Source organism: Cebus imitator, unplaced genomic scaffold (assembly GCF_001604975.1).
Source record: "Cebus imitator isolate Cc_AM_T3 unplaced genomic scaffold, Cebus_imitator-1.0 Scaffold24, whole genome shotgun sequence".
Taxonomy (NCBI): Eukaryota; Metazoa; Chordata; class Mammalia; order Primates; family Cebidae; genus Cebus; species Cebus imitator.
Genome location: NW_016107339.1, coordinates 11,739,878 through 11,754,216, shown reverse-complemented (window position 1 = coordinate 11,754,216; position 14,339 = coordinate 11,739,878). Strand labels below are relative to the sequence as shown.

Here is a 14,339-nt window from a genome sequence, read left to right as displayed (position 1 = left end):
GTGAAGTGCTGGGTGTGAGGCCCGTCCTGAGGAAGTGCTCAGTAAGCCTTGCTTCTGCTCTCCCTCAGGAGTCCCGGGAATGAGGCTCAGCAGGGGCCATGCAGCAGGGGCGGGGCTGTGGCTGGAGCAAGATTGAATCCCAGCTCTGCTGTTGACTGTCTCAAAGGCCATGGGTGCACTATTTTAATCACTCCGTGCCTCAGTTTCCCCATCTGTAAATAAAAATAAGCCACACGTAAGGCATCTAGAGCAGTACCTAGCACACAGTAGGCACTAGGTAAACAGTAGCTAGTGACAGCCACTGTTAATGTCAACACCGTTTTATGTCATGAGAATGTAGTGCTCAGGAGTGTGCACTCTGGATCCGCACCCCAGGCTCAAATCCCAGTTGCACCTTTCCCTACCTGGGTGTATTAGGCTTCCCAGAGAGACAGAATCAATTGAATGGATGAGTGGGTGGATGGATGGATGGATGATAGATGGATAGATAGGTAGGTAGCAAAAGATGGATGAGAGGAGATTTATTAGGGGAGAGGGCTCACGTGATTGTGGAGAAGTCCCATGTTAGGCTGTATGTGAGCTGCTGAACCATGGCTCAGTTCAAGTCCAAAGGCCTGAGAACCAATGGAGCCAGTGGGGTCACTCTCAATCTGCAGCTGAAGGCCTGAGGACCTGGAGATCTGATGTGCAGGGGCAGGAGAAGAACATCAGCTCCAGAAGAGAGGGCAGGAACTCATCGTTCCTCTGCCTTTTCCTTCTCTCTAGGCCCTCAGCTGATTGGGTGGTGCCCGCCCACATTGGGTGAGGGCAGCTCTTCCTTCCTCAGTCCACTGATTGCAATGCCAGTCTCTTTCCAAACACCCTCACAGGCATAGCCAGAAATAACGCTTCACCAGCTATCTGGGTATCCTCTAGTCCTGTCAAGTTGACCCCTGAAATTAACCATTACACTGGGCAAATTTTGGCAGGATATTTCGCTGCTCTGTAACTCAGTTTCATTTATAAAACAGTGTAACAGTAGCTCCCACGTCACATGGCCGTTGTCTATTTGCTGAGCTCCCACATGAAGTCCTGTGCACCGTACGTGGGACATCTGGCCACTGTCCTGCTGTGATAGCCTTAAATAATAAGATCACACAGGGATGCTGTGATGCTCTGGGCTCACTTCTCCCCATGACATGTGGACAAGCTCTGTCCCCGTTACATCCCTGAGCCCCTGGATTCTCAGCTACAGCGTGGGAGTGACAGCAGAATCTGCCTGGTCAGGTCGTGGTGAGGATTAGAGGAGGTAGATTTGACATGTGAATTAATGCTGGCTGTCATTTATCGAGACACTAAAGGGTCTTCAGGGCTGAGATAGCCTCACAGCCACTGGTGAGAGAAGGCAGATGGGCCTCGTGCCCCTTTAAAGGGTTGAGGAACGCTAGGAGCACGGCCCATGGGGAGTGCCAGGTGCCAGCCACATCCCATTCTGATGGTGAGAGATGAAGCCTTTTTAGTGACAGCAGGTACCAACTGCCCTTCAGGAAGGACATGGCATTTGTCCAGAGTTGAGCCTCCTGCCTGTCCCCCAGGTAGGGATGTGAGGCTAGTTTGGAAGAGGCGGAAGCAGGCTGGGACAGTGATACGGGGGTCCACGTGCTGCCTTCTGGCTCTTCTTCGTGAGCCCACCCCTGTGTGGGTCAGACCCGAGGCTGGAGTTGGGAGGGCCTAGAGTCTGCCATGGGCTGGACACTCACCACCTCATCTAATCCTTAAGTCAGCCATATCATCCCCATTTCCTAGCAAGGCCCAGAGAGGCCTGCAGATTGCCCATGGTCACACAGCAGGTTGGTAGCAGAGCAGGGACCCCGAGGTTGGAGCTGTTTCCACTACGCTTGCTCCCTCAGCTGGGAGCTGGAGAGACGCATTACCTGCTAACACCAAGCGTGGACCCCAGCGACTTCCAGGAGCCCTGGGCCTGGCCTTTTCTGGACGAGGTGAAGAGTGGTCTCAGCCATCGGGCATTCTAGTCTGACATGGCTGGGCCCAGCTGCATTGTCCCCTCCCTCCGTGCTGATGGCACCCTCCATCCTCGTTCTTAGCTCCCCCAACTCTCCCCTGACACAAGCAATTCTGGATGGACACGGTGGCTTATGCCTATAATCCCAGCACTTTGGGAGGCTGAGGTGGGTGGATCATCTGAGGTCGGGAGTATGAGACCAGCCTGACCAACATGGAGAAACCCCGTCTCTACTAAAATTACGGAAATTAGCCGGGCATGGTGGTGCATGCCTGTAATCCCACTACTTGGGAGGCTGAGGCAGGAGAATTGCTTGAACCCGGGAGGCGGAGGATGTGGTGAGCCGAGACCACGCCATTGCACTCCAGTCTGGGCAACAAGAGCGAGACTCCGTCTCAAAAAATATAAATATAAATATTAAAAATATGCAATTCATGCAGATGTGGCAAAATTAAAAGGACCTACGGAGAAAAGTCTCCCTCCCCCTGTGGCCCCTGGCCATCCCATTGCCCAAAGATATTTGCCATATCCAGTTTCTCTTGCCGTCTTCCCAAAACACTCCCTGCTTCTGGATTTTCCCAGCCGCACGGTTCTGCACCTTACTCACTTGGCTTTAGTGATGTGGTGTGGGGAAGGTTCCATTTGGGAGCAGAGCTTCCATGACAGGTCTGCACCATAACTTATGGACCCAGCCCTCCGTGGACGGTATTTGGGCGGTTTCCAGTCTTTCCAGTCCACAAGCAGTACTGTAGTAAATAATCTTCCGCATCGTCTGACTGGCTGGAAGGCAATTCCTAGAAGTGGTGTTGCTGGGTAAAGGGTGTGCACCCATAATTGTATCGGTGACAACTGTATGGTATTAAGTTACTTTCCCATTACCGTGGGTGAGACACACATGGCTTGGGTTCTACCTTTGTTCCCACGAGGGAATGAATGACTCTACCCTCCACCCAACTCCTGCCCACCCCCTCCAGCCCCCATGGCAGCTATGCATTATGGGGGAGTCCCAAGGGGCAGAGTTGAGTGTGACATTAAGGGTTCTAGAAGGGACTGGTCCCAGGGATTCCTGTCTCGTCTGGCTGACCATGCTTCCGTAAGCATCCCTGCTTTCTACTTCTCTGTATCTAAATTTAAAATGTTCCTTGTGAAGCAAGTACTGCTTTATAAGTGGAAAGTGCCAAGTTAAGAAAAGAAAACTTCAGACTCATTTCTTTGTCCCTTGATGAAATCCAGCCGCCCTCCCTCTGGCCCACCCCCACTGTGCGTGAGTTTATGGGAAAGTCTGCCTGTGGTTCTGCTGAAAGGGAGGGAACAAATTATGTTTAGATGCCTAAGAGTGCAAGAGGCAATGCTGGGCTATTGCTGGGAAAGAGCCCCAGGCCCTGGACAGATGGGGAGTCCTAAGGGGAGCGACATCCTCCACCAGCCATCCTCACATGTTGTTAGCCCTGCCCTGAGCCTGACAGCTAGCTGCTGGTGAGGGCTGGGGGGTCCCCTGCACCCCCAGGTTGGGCTGAATCTTGCAGAGGCCAGCCCTCCCTGAGCATCCACACTGTCAGGGTTCACAGTCCTGGGGCTGCAGTGCAGAAGCAGGGAGGCATCCCCTGGTGCCCAGATCCAGCCAGAGGCTGGCAGCTTGCAGCGGGGCCAGGCCCAGCCTGCACTCTGCTGCCTCTTTGAAAACCAGGCTCCTGGCCCTTTGAGTCCTAGCTCTTGACTACTGAGCCGTTCTTGCCTGAGGTAACAGCGAGGTCTGGCTGGGGGAGGGGAGGACGGGAGTACCCACCTCGGCCCTGGGGCAGCACACGGCCTAGATTGGACAAGTGTGATGCCTGCCAACAGATTCAGGGCAGACACAGCCACCCCAGACACTCCCATAGATCGCGGTGGTGTGATCTGTGGGTCAGGACGCCACACATTTGGGACTCCCAGGAGACTTGTACGGAGCTAATGGGGGCTGCCAAGGTTGGGAGCAAGGGCAGCCAGAAGGGCATTTACAAGGTTCCAGGGCTCAGGTAATTGAGGAGCGCTGAGCCTGGGCTCCAACAGTCCAGGAGACAGAACTGGCTCTGGGGGCTGGGGCTGCCTTCTGAGCGGAGGTGGTCATACTGGAGCTAGAGGATGAATTCGAAGGAGGGGGAAGGAGTAGGGATGGGGAGGTGAGCATAAGGGTAGTATAGGGTGACTGTGGGGTTACCTTAGGTCTGGTGAGCTAGTCCCCGGACAGGCAGCCGGCATCCTAATGCAAGCCTCCTCCCATGGAACCCCCCATCCTGTCAGCTTGGGGACCCAGGCCTGGAATGGGGCAAAGGGTGGAGGGCGTTTCCCTCATCTCCAGGGATCTCTCTCCTGCCTTCCCAGCGCATGAGCAGCGGAGCCTGCTAACTGCAGCTGCGCACCTGTCCATCCCCCTGCGGCTACACCATGTCTGGCTCCTACGATGAGGCCTCACTGGCTCCAGAGGAGACCACCGACAGCTTCTGGGAGGTGAGGCTCTGATGCTCCCCAGGTCCTGGGGATCAGACAGCCTGGCTGTTTGGAGGCCGGGCTCCCCCATCACTCACCCCGTGACCTCAGGCTGCACTCCCCAGGCCCCCAGGCCCCTCCAAAGCCCTAGATGTCCAACAGGCAGTGGTAGCCATGAAGTGGCATAAGAGCCCTGCCCACTGAGCCAGGAGCCCCTCTCTCCCCACAGCTGCCCCCAGAGAGAGCCTGTGACGTTTCACAATGTGGGAACAGGCCCTCGTGACTCTGTGGCATTTCCATCAGGCAGGTGCAGCACAGCCTTTCCCAGCTGTTCCCATTTCCCTCTCTGGGCCCCCATCCTGAGGTGGGCAGTGGTGGGGCGCTGGACACAGAGGAGGGAGTGAGCTCCCAGAGCCCTACGGGGTGGCGGAGGGGGAGGCGCGGCCAGAAGACGGCATTTTCAGAGCCTTCGGAAATATTTGAGACCTGAAGGAAAAAAATTACTCTTGGCTCCCGAAACCCAAGACGAAAACTGCCAAACCTAAATTAATAAGCGTTTAATGCGATGTCTACAAAACATAATATTATGTCAAGAAGCTGCAGCTCAACTCAACGCTTATATGGCTATATAAATATAATAGATTTAGCTCACAAAAACAAAATGAATAATTCATTCCTGCCCAAGTCCAAATTCTAAAAATCCTTCTGCATTTTGTGGCAGCGAGGAAATTATGTTTAAAGTGGGGTGAGGGTGTGTGTAGACGGTGGGGCCTGACGCAGGGTGCTGGAGCCTCCGAAAGTTGGTTTCCGGGGTACACTGAGGTCGGGGAGGGGAACGGGGACGTGGGCGGAGCCGGAGGCGGTGGGCGGGGCGGTGGGCGGGAGACCGTGGGCGGGGCCGCTCTGGATGCGGCCGGCGGGCGGGCGGGGCCGGGGACGCTGGGAACCCGCGGGAGTGGTGCTCGCTGCTTGGCCGCCAGGTGGGGAACTACAAGCGGACGGTGAAGCGCATCGATGACGGCCACCGCCTATGCAACGACCTGATGAACTGCGTGCAGGAGCGCGCCAAGATCGAGAAGGCGTACGCGCAGCAGCTCACCGACTGGGCCAAGCGTTGGCGCCAGCTCATCGAGAAAGGTGCTCCCCCAGGCCCACACCGTGCGCGCCCCCAGGCCGTCGCCGGCCGCCTCGGTCTGGGTCCTGGGAGCCCTGCATCCACAGGACCTTCTCAAGCACTCTTCCTTCCTAGATCAAACCAGGCCTACCTGTTCATCTCTATTTTGTACAACTTTAGGTTGGATTTAAAAAAAAAAAAAACTTTTTATTTTGAAACAATTTAAACTTTGTGAAAGTTGCAACAGTAGTACGGAGAATTCCTGCATACCCTTCCCCCGGACTCACTGGCCCCATGTTTGTTTTCTCACTGACCATTTATTGATATGCATATTTTCTGAACCATTTGAGAGTAAGTTGGAGCCATTATCCCTGTTCACCCCTAAATTCTTCACGTGTGTCCTAAGAATAAGAGCATTTGCTCATGTAACCATAGTTCAACTATCAGATCTGGGACATGTAATACGACCCATGCGCACATTTACCGTAGCAATTGTGCTTGTTAGTCCAGTATCCGGAGCAGCCGTACATGGCCTCTACGCGTCGTGTCTCCAGGTTCCTTTCATCTAGAACAGTTTCAAGTTGCGGTTTACATAGACTTGTTCCTGTTGTTCTCTTGCGGTATGCTCTGAACCCCATGAGGGCAGGGGCTGGGCCTGCACCACCTAGCACAGTGCTCCGCACAGAGCCGGCGCCAGTACACAAACAAGTCAATGTGGAAGGACTGGTCCCCAGTGGCCTGCGGGCCTCTGTCACAAGCTTCAGCTAACATTCCTGGAGCACCTACTGTGTGCCTGGCGCTGTGCTCGGCTTGTCAGAGCTCACAGGGTCCAGGCCTCCCCCTCCGACTCCATTCCATGGGGCTCACACGCTGACAGGGGAGATAAAGAGGGAGATACAGCCGCAGATACTGTGAGAAGATGCAGGGAGGGCTGCAGGCCATGGAGTGAGGGCAGAGCAGTCAGGGAAGGCTTCCTGGAGATGGTGGCTGATATGGGACCTAAAGGATGAGGTCGCGTAGAGCAGAGGAGGGCATTTCTGTTGTCATGGGAGAAAGGAGAACGCCTCAGAGGAAGGAGGTGTGAGGGGGGCCTCTGAGCAGAGGGCGATGAGGTTCCTGTGACCTATTGCCATTCCCTCAGGCCCACAGTATGGCAGCCTGGAGCGGGCCTGGGGTGCCATAATGACGGAGGCGGACAAGGTGAGTGAGCTGCACCAGGAGGTGAAGAACAACCTGCTGAACGAGGACCTGGAGAAGGTGAAGAACTGGCAGAAGGACGCCTATCACAAGCAGATTATGGGCGGCTTCAAGGAGACCAAGGAGGCTGAAGATGGCTTCCGCAAGGCGCAGAAGCCCTGGGCCAAGAAGATGAAGGAGGTGCTCAGTGGGTGCTGCTACCGGCAGCGTGGGGTGGGCTCGTCTGATCAGAGGGTGCTGATCCCAGGGAGGACATCTATGGATAGGGTGGGCTGGGCACTGCCCTCCAGGATTGTGCCCAGGGGAGCAGCACTGTCTTCCAGGAAGAAATATTCATAGATGGGCAGGCAGTGCCCATTGGGTTAAGAGACCCATGGGCAGAAAGGGGCACTGTCCCCAGGAAAGATACCAGCGGGGGCAGAAGGGCACATCGGCCTCTTGTCCCCAGATGGCACAGGCACTGTACTTCCTGACAGGAGGGTATCTGCAGGGGAGCACGCAGTGCCAAGCAGAGACGCAGCCACAGATGGAGGGGCGCTGTTGGAGCCAGGGCCTGCATCCCTTCTGCCTCTTGAGTGTGACTCACAGCTCCCGGGGAGTGGGCAGGGGAGGAGTTAATGAGTGACCATGTTTGCTGTGGTCACAGAGGAAAACACTACTCCCTATTGCACCTTCCCCACAGCTGGAGACAGCCAAGAAGGCCTACCATTTGGCTTGCAAAGAGGAGAAGATGGCCATGACACGGGAGATGAACAGCAAGACAGAGCAGTCGGTCACCCCTGAGCAGCAAAAGAAGCTGCAGGACAAAGTGGACAAGTGCAAGCAGGATGTGCAGAAGGTGCTGGCGGGCGCAGTGGGAGCAGGGGCCTGGGGCCTTGCAGCAGGTGGTGCTTGGGAGCTGCAGGCCTGGCTAGGTGTCACCTTCTCTCCACTCTGGTGCCCACAGACACAGGAGAAGTACGAGAAAGTGCTGGAAGATGTGGGTAAGACCACACCCCAGTACATGGAGAACATGGAGCAGGTGTTTGAGCAGTGCCAGCAATTCGAGGAAAAGCGGCTGGTCTTCCTCAAGGAGGTGCTGCTGGACGTCAAACGGCACCTCAACCTGGCTGAGAACAGCAGGTACCTGGTCATGGCAGGCACAGAGGGCACAGGCACAGCCAGCAGATGGTGTGACCGGCATGCAGGACCTCCCAGCCCTACATCACAGTGACGGGAAGGGGAGGCAGAGCTGCAGGGGTCAAGAGGGACGAGGATTCAAACACAGGGGCTGTTGGGTGCAAGCTTACACACACTGGGTACTCTAGAAACACATGCTGGATGATGGGTGAATGGCCAAGGTGGGCGGGAGAAGGGCGTCCACGGAGCATGCCCGGAGCTGCTGCTTGAAAACCCCACATGATTCCTGGCTGGGCAGCATGCCCAGCACCCTGGTCCCCTGAATGGGCTCTGGCCCCTCACCAAGGATGAGAAGGGGCCACGGTGAATCTGTGCCCTCCACCTCCCCCATCTCCCTGAACACAGCTACATCCATGTGTACCGTGAGCTGGAGCAGGCCATCCGGGGAGCTGACGCCCAGGAAGACCTCAGATGGTTCCGCAGCACCAGTGGCCCCGGCATGCCCATGAACTGGCCCCAGTTTGAGGTGAGGATATGTGGGGAGGAGAAGGGGAGCCTGAAGACGCTGAAAGGTGCCTCAGAGTGTAGCCCCCCCAAGCCTGACTGCTCCACTGCCCCACCAGGAGTGGAACCCAGACCTCCCTCACACCACCACCAAGAAGGAGAAACAGTCCAAGAAGGCAGAGGGAGTGGCACTGTCCAATGCCACTGGCGCAGTAGAGTCCACATCCCAGGCTGGGGACCGCGGCAGGTGAGTGCCTCCAGAGGAGCTTCCTGGGGCCAAGAGGCACCCACACACTGGGGCAGCTGATTTTTGCTTCAGGAGACAATAATGGTCTTGATCATAGCAACTGTGTCTCCTCTCTAAAGGATAGAGGTAGTTCATCACTCTAGAGCAGAGGTCCCCAACCTTTTTGGCACCAGGGGCCAGTTTTGTGGGAGATAATTTTTCCATGGGTGGGAGAGGGGTGGTTTTGGGATGAAATTGTTCCACCTCACATCATCAGGCATTAGATTCTCATAAGGAGGGTGCAACCTGGATCCCTCCCATGCGAAGTTCACAGTAGGATTTGCACTCCTGTGGGAATCTAATGACACCGCTGATCTTACAGGAGGTGGAGCTCAGGAAATAATGCTCACTAGTCACTCACCTCCTGCTGTGCTGCCTGCTTCCTAACAGGCTACAGACTATCTGCAGCCCCAGGGTTGGGGACCCCTGGCCTAGAACATAGGAACCAAGCCTCCTCTCTAAAAAATGGTGGTAGTGGATCGTTCTAGAGAACCTATTGTGTGTGGCACGGTTCTATGCACTTTCCATGTGTTAACTCATTCAAGCCCAAGTGCATAAATATTCCCATTTTACAGATGGAGAAACTGAAACCCAGAGAGGTTAAGTGGCTTGCCCAAGGTCACATAGCTAATTAGTAAACCTCAGAGCCAGATACGATGCCCAGGAGGTCTGACTCCAGGATCCTTGCTCTTAGCCATTAGGCGGTACTCCTCCTCTCGGATGAAGGCTCAGATGTGCCCTGGGGTCCCCTTCAGTGCCCTCTCCCTCGAGGGCTGAATAATAACGCAAATGGTCCTGCTTGTAAACATCTGTTTAAAGCGCTCATGAGGGTCACCCCCTCCTATGTAGCCAATCCTTGCTCTAGCCTTGGTAGAATTCGGGGTCAGAGCTCTGATTAGGAGGAGTGAGTAGCCCTCGGGGTGCGGTGCGGGGAGACATCGAAGCTGGGTCCTCCCTCTGCGTCTCAGTGTTAGCAGCTACGACAGAGGCCAGCCCTACGCCACTGAATGGTCGGACGACGAGAGCGGGAACCCCTTTGGGGGCAGTGAGGCCAACGGGGGCGCCAACCCCTTTGAAGACGACTCCAAGGGAGTGCGCGTGCGGGCGCTCTACGACTACGACGGCCAAGAGCAGGACGAGCTCAGCTTTAAGGCCGGTAGGGCGGCTGGGCGAGGCAGAGCCTGAGAGAGGCCTGGGCCTGGACTGAGTGTGTGGCGGGGCGGTGCCTGTGGGAGGCTTGGGCCTGGATTGGGTGTGTGGTAGGGCAGGGGCGGTGCTTGAGAGAGAGACTTAGGCCTGGATTGGGTGTGTGGTGGGGCAGGGGCGGTGCCTGAGAGAGGCCTGGGCCTGGATTGGGTGTGTGGTGGGGCAGGGGCGGTGCCTGAGAGAGGCCTGGGCCTGGATTGGGTGTGTGGTGGGGCAGGGGCGGTGCCTGAGAGAGGCTTGGGCCTGGATCAGGTGTGTGGTGGGGTGGAGGTAGGGCTTGAAGACAGGTTGCAAGGATTTGCAGGGAACGGAATGGGGCGTGGCCTGGATGTGGGCCTGGCCTGGGCCCAAGATGGGAGGGGAGGCAAGATTTAGATTAGGGGATGGGGATAGGGCCCAGCTGGCGCCAATGTCAGAACCTGAGAATAGGGTGGATGCGAGGTCTGGGCTTGGGGGCGGACCCGACATCCAGATTAGGTGAATGAGGTAGGCCAGGACCCCTATGCCAAGGGTGGCACGTAAATATTGGCGTGGGTCTGGGGCTGGTCTTCATGGGCGGGGCCTGTGGCCGGAATCAAAGACCCAGTACTGTAATGAAGAGGGGGCATTGGAGGGCTCCCCTAGCAGCGGGTGTGTTGAGGGAGGGGCTGCCTTCTCTCTGAGCCCCTCCCTGTGTTCTCTTTACCAGGAGACGAACTCACCAAGCTGGGCGAGGAGGATGAGCAGGGCTGGTGCCGTGGGCGGCTGGACAGCGGGCAGCTGGGCCTCTACCCCGCCAACTATGTGGAGGCTATCTAGAGGCCGGCTCCCTCCACACTCCCCTCACTCCTCCCCACCGCCTCCCCTCCCCTCCCACTCTCGTCTCCTTCCCCTTGCCATAGAGTTCCAGACATATTTTCCGATCAAGCTTTTATTTTTTTAAAAGTCAAAACAGAACAAAACAAAGTATAAAGAGACAGAGCATTTGCAGGGCCACCTGGAGGCTGGGGTGCAGGGGCTTGGGATGATGGCCCCAGGGTAGGTGGGGGTCTTAGGACTTGGCCCAACATTACAACATCTGCTCTTCAGGTTCCACCAAAGAGTCTCCTGAGCCCTGAGGGATGTCCCCTGACCCTTCCACCCTGCCTCACTCCCTCCATCCCGCTCCACCCCAGGCTGCCGGCACCTGCCCCGTTCCCTGGCCTGGTTTCCTAAACTCTCCCTCCCCTGCCCTGCTTCCCCTCCTCCACCACACTGTTCTCAAAAGCCTCCTCTCCAGACCCCAGGAAGGAAGGCTTCCCCATCTTTAGTCTTCCACTCTGCCCCAGGGAGCGCCCTTCAACTCCTAGCCCCGTCCCTTGGGATCGGTGGGACTGGAGGAGGAATGGTCACCCTCCTTCCCCATGGAGGTTTCCAGGGGTCTCCCAGACATGAAAGAGGGGTGAGCTGGAGGAAGTGATGGTATCACTGGGCTACAGGAGGGTGCATGAAGGGCGTGCAGGCCCTCAGCCCGGGCTGTGCCAGCCTCTCCAGACCCAGGCCCATCTGAGGGACCAAGACACTGCTACACAGGGCCTTCTTTCCAGCAGTCAGCACATTGAGCATCGGCTTCAGCAGATCCAAATCCCCTCAGTAACTTGCAGAGGACCTGTTCCCTCTCATAAGTCCCCTGGCCTAGGGTGGGGACCCCCAAACCCATGGCAAAGCCAGCAACAGTAGCAGCCTCCTCCCATTTCCTGGGGAGGAGGTCATCTTGTCCCCCTGGCCCCCCACCCTCCCTCCATGTCCATCTAAAAACTGTAAAATCCCTGGGTTCCACATCAGCCTCCGTGAGGCCAAGCCTTGTACCTGCAAGGCTCTTGGCCTAACCATCCCTCTCTCCTCTTCTCTGGCCTGCCTGGGGAGCCCCTGAGGGCCCCATGGGTGCCTCCAGCATGAGTTTGGCAGGAAGGAGGAGCCCTGGCCCTCAGGAGGAAGATAGTCACATGTCTTTCTTCCTTGTCCTCACGGCCCCCAGAACAACATTCCCTCTTCTGGCAGCCGTTCCATCTCCCCAAGCCTGGTCAGAATGAAAGCACCTTTGGGGGTGGGTGGCAGCAAAGGGCCCACCTGCTGGTTGGCGACAGCAGTGGTGCCAGAGTGCTAGGTACCAGCCTCTCCCGCACGAGAGGAGTTCGGGGGCTTGGGAAGCAGACCTGGGTTGAATAAAACCCCACAACGTTGGAGAGCTGAAAGAAAAGGCTCTTGGGGACCTTTGGGGCAAGGAGTTGAGAAGTCCTGCAGCACCAAGTGAGACTTGTTTACAGTGGATGCCACTTCTAGGCCTCTGGACTGCAGATGCCCTCCTCCCTCCTGCACACCTGGCCTCCTGGGCCTCCAGGTAAAGAGAGCGAGCCAGCCCGGCCCTGTCACCCCTCAGTCCTCCTTTGCTCCTGCTGCTTCTCCCAACAGCCCACTGTTAGGAGGTAGTAGATCGCAGCCTCAAGGCTCTGACCTTCTCCATGTGGGCATGGAGTGTCCTGACACTGGTAGGGGCTTGAGCTGGAGCAGGCTTCCCTCAGGGCGAGGGACGATGGCACCCAGGGACAGACAGACCTCCTTCCTGCTGCCAGCGCCCCCTTCCTTATCACTGTCTGTCTGGTCTCTGGGCCTCAGCTGCAGCCTGAGATGTGTCCTGGGCTCCTCAGAGCCTGAAGCAAGCTTTTGGAAGACTGTAGTCCTCCCAGTTCCAGCACAGAAGCCTCTCCAGCCTTTCCCCAGGCAGGAGTTGGGGTTGGGGGCCTCTGTCCCTCGTCACTTTACCTTGGAAAGGTGGGAAGCTGACACATCTGCATCTTGGGGCCTGGTCTCCCCCTCTCTGTGCCAGTGGCTTCCCAGCCCCTGCGGAGGAGCTGCAGCCCCACTGGACTCCAGCCTGTCCCTCTTAGCAAGCTAGCTGCCCACTCCAGGGCAGGGACTTGAAGCCCCCTCCCTCCTGAGCAGCCACCTCAGGGGCCCTGTTTGGGACCACTCTTAGTCGTCCCCAGGCTCCTCAGGGCCCCAGAGTGGGAGGGTCTCCTTCCTGGAAGTCCCCATGAGCTCCGGGTCCCAGCCCTACCTGCCAGTGCTGGTGTCAGGGCACTCTACGCCAAGCGTGGGGGCCACACCCCTTGCCATGCCCACGGCATCCTCCTGTAGCCCCTGCCCACACCCTCGATGCTGCACGGGCCCGCCCCGGCAGCGCTCGGCGACTAACGTGTTTTGTCCCCAATTAACCACCATTCTGCAGCCTGGTTCTGCCAGGAGCCGGCGCTGCCCCACCGCCCGCCGTCTGCCGCCCTAGGCTTCCTGACTCCATTAGTTCTGACACTTGTGAAACTCCGAGAAGTGCTGTGGTCTCAGCAATGCCCCTGTTTTGTACATGATTGTGTAATTTAAAGGTATATAAATACAAATATATATATATATCTGTTGTGACTGTGTGACCGTGGATAAAATCCGGAATTGTGTCAACCTGGCTGCGCACTGTCATCTTGAGTCTTGTGTGCCTTCTCCAGCCCTGGGGGCTGCTGAACCCTCTAAGAGCTGTTTGTGTTGGGATGTGGGGAGCGGGGGTGGTGTCCAAGCAGGACTGGGTGCTATCCTGGCTGACCATCCACAGACTGGGCCGCTGAGGGCTGGTCCCTTTCCCCTGCAGGGGCCTGGGTCTTGTCTGGACTTGGGAGGGGGATACTGGAGGCTCCTGGAGCTCTGGCCCATTCAGGATCTGGGTGCCTGGTGACAAGCCCTGATGGATCAAGAAGGAATGAGGTGGCCGGGCGCGGTGGCTCACACCTGTAATCCCAGCACTTTGGGAGGCCGAGGGAGGCAGATCACGAGGTCAAGAGATCGAGACCATCCTGGCCAACATGGTGAAACCCCGTCTCTACTAAAAATACAAAAGATTAGCTGGGTGTGGTCGTGCGCCTGTAGTCCCAGCTACTTGGGAGGCTGAGGCAGGAGAATTGCTTGAACCCGGGAGGCAGAGGTTGCAGTGAGCCAAGATTGCACCACTGCACTCCAGCCTGGCGTGTGGTGATGGAGCAAGATTCTGTCTCAAAAAAAAAAAAAAAAGAAAGAATGAGACCCTCAAATAGGTTTTGCTTTATATTTTTTATAAATTTTTATTTATTTATTTATTTAGAGAAGGAGCCTCACACTGTTGCCCAGGCTAGAGTGCAATGGCACGATCTCGGCTTGCTGTAACCTCCACCTCCTGGGTTCAAGGGATTCTCCTGCCTCAGTCTCCATAGTAGCTGGGATTACAGGCATGCACCACCATGCCCAGCTTTTTGTATTTTTAGTAGAGATGAGGTTTCACTATGTTGGCCAGGCTGGTCTCAAACTCCTGACTTGTGATCCACCCACCTAGGCCTCCCAAAGTGCTGGGATTACAGGTGTGAGTCACCGTGCTCAGCGTTTTTGCTTTTTAAAGCAGAATTCTAAGT

At 56.6% G+C, this 14,339-nt stretch overlaps 1 protein-coding gene across 3 annotated transcripts in view; it reads left to right on the top strand.

Moving 5' to 3' along the window:
- PACSIN1 (protein kinase C and casein kinase substrate in neurons 1) overlaps positions 1-13,369 on the top strand; it is a 68,614-nt gene extending 55,245 nt beyond the window's left edge. For 2 of the 3 annotated variants that reach the window (XM_017522285.1, XM_017522286.2), the window contains exons 2-10: positions 4,364-4,489; positions 5,449-5,605; positions 6,724-6,959; positions 7,462-7,617; positions 7,726-7,901; positions 8,304-8,424; positions 8,522-8,649; positions 9,657-9,844; positions 10,583-13,369. In XM_017522285.1, coding sequence (XP_017377774.1) covers positions 4,427-4,489; positions 5,449-5,605; positions 6,724-6,959; positions 7,462-7,617; positions 7,726-7,901; positions 8,304-8,424; positions 8,522-8,649; positions 9,657-9,844; positions 10,583-10,692 — 1,335 coding nt within the window. In that variant the 5' untranslated portion in view covers positions 4,364-4,426 and the 3' untranslated portion in view covers positions 10,693-13,369. Of the gene's footprint in view, positions 1-4,340; positions 4,490-5,448; positions 5,606-6,723; positions 6,960-7,461; positions 7,618-7,725; positions 7,902-8,303; positions 8,425-8,521; positions 8,650-9,656; positions 9,845-10,582 lie in introns of those variants that run through there. The other variant, XM_017522287.1, reaches the window with a different exon arrangement.
- The last annotated feature ends 970 nt before the right edge of the window (positions 13,370-14,339 follow it).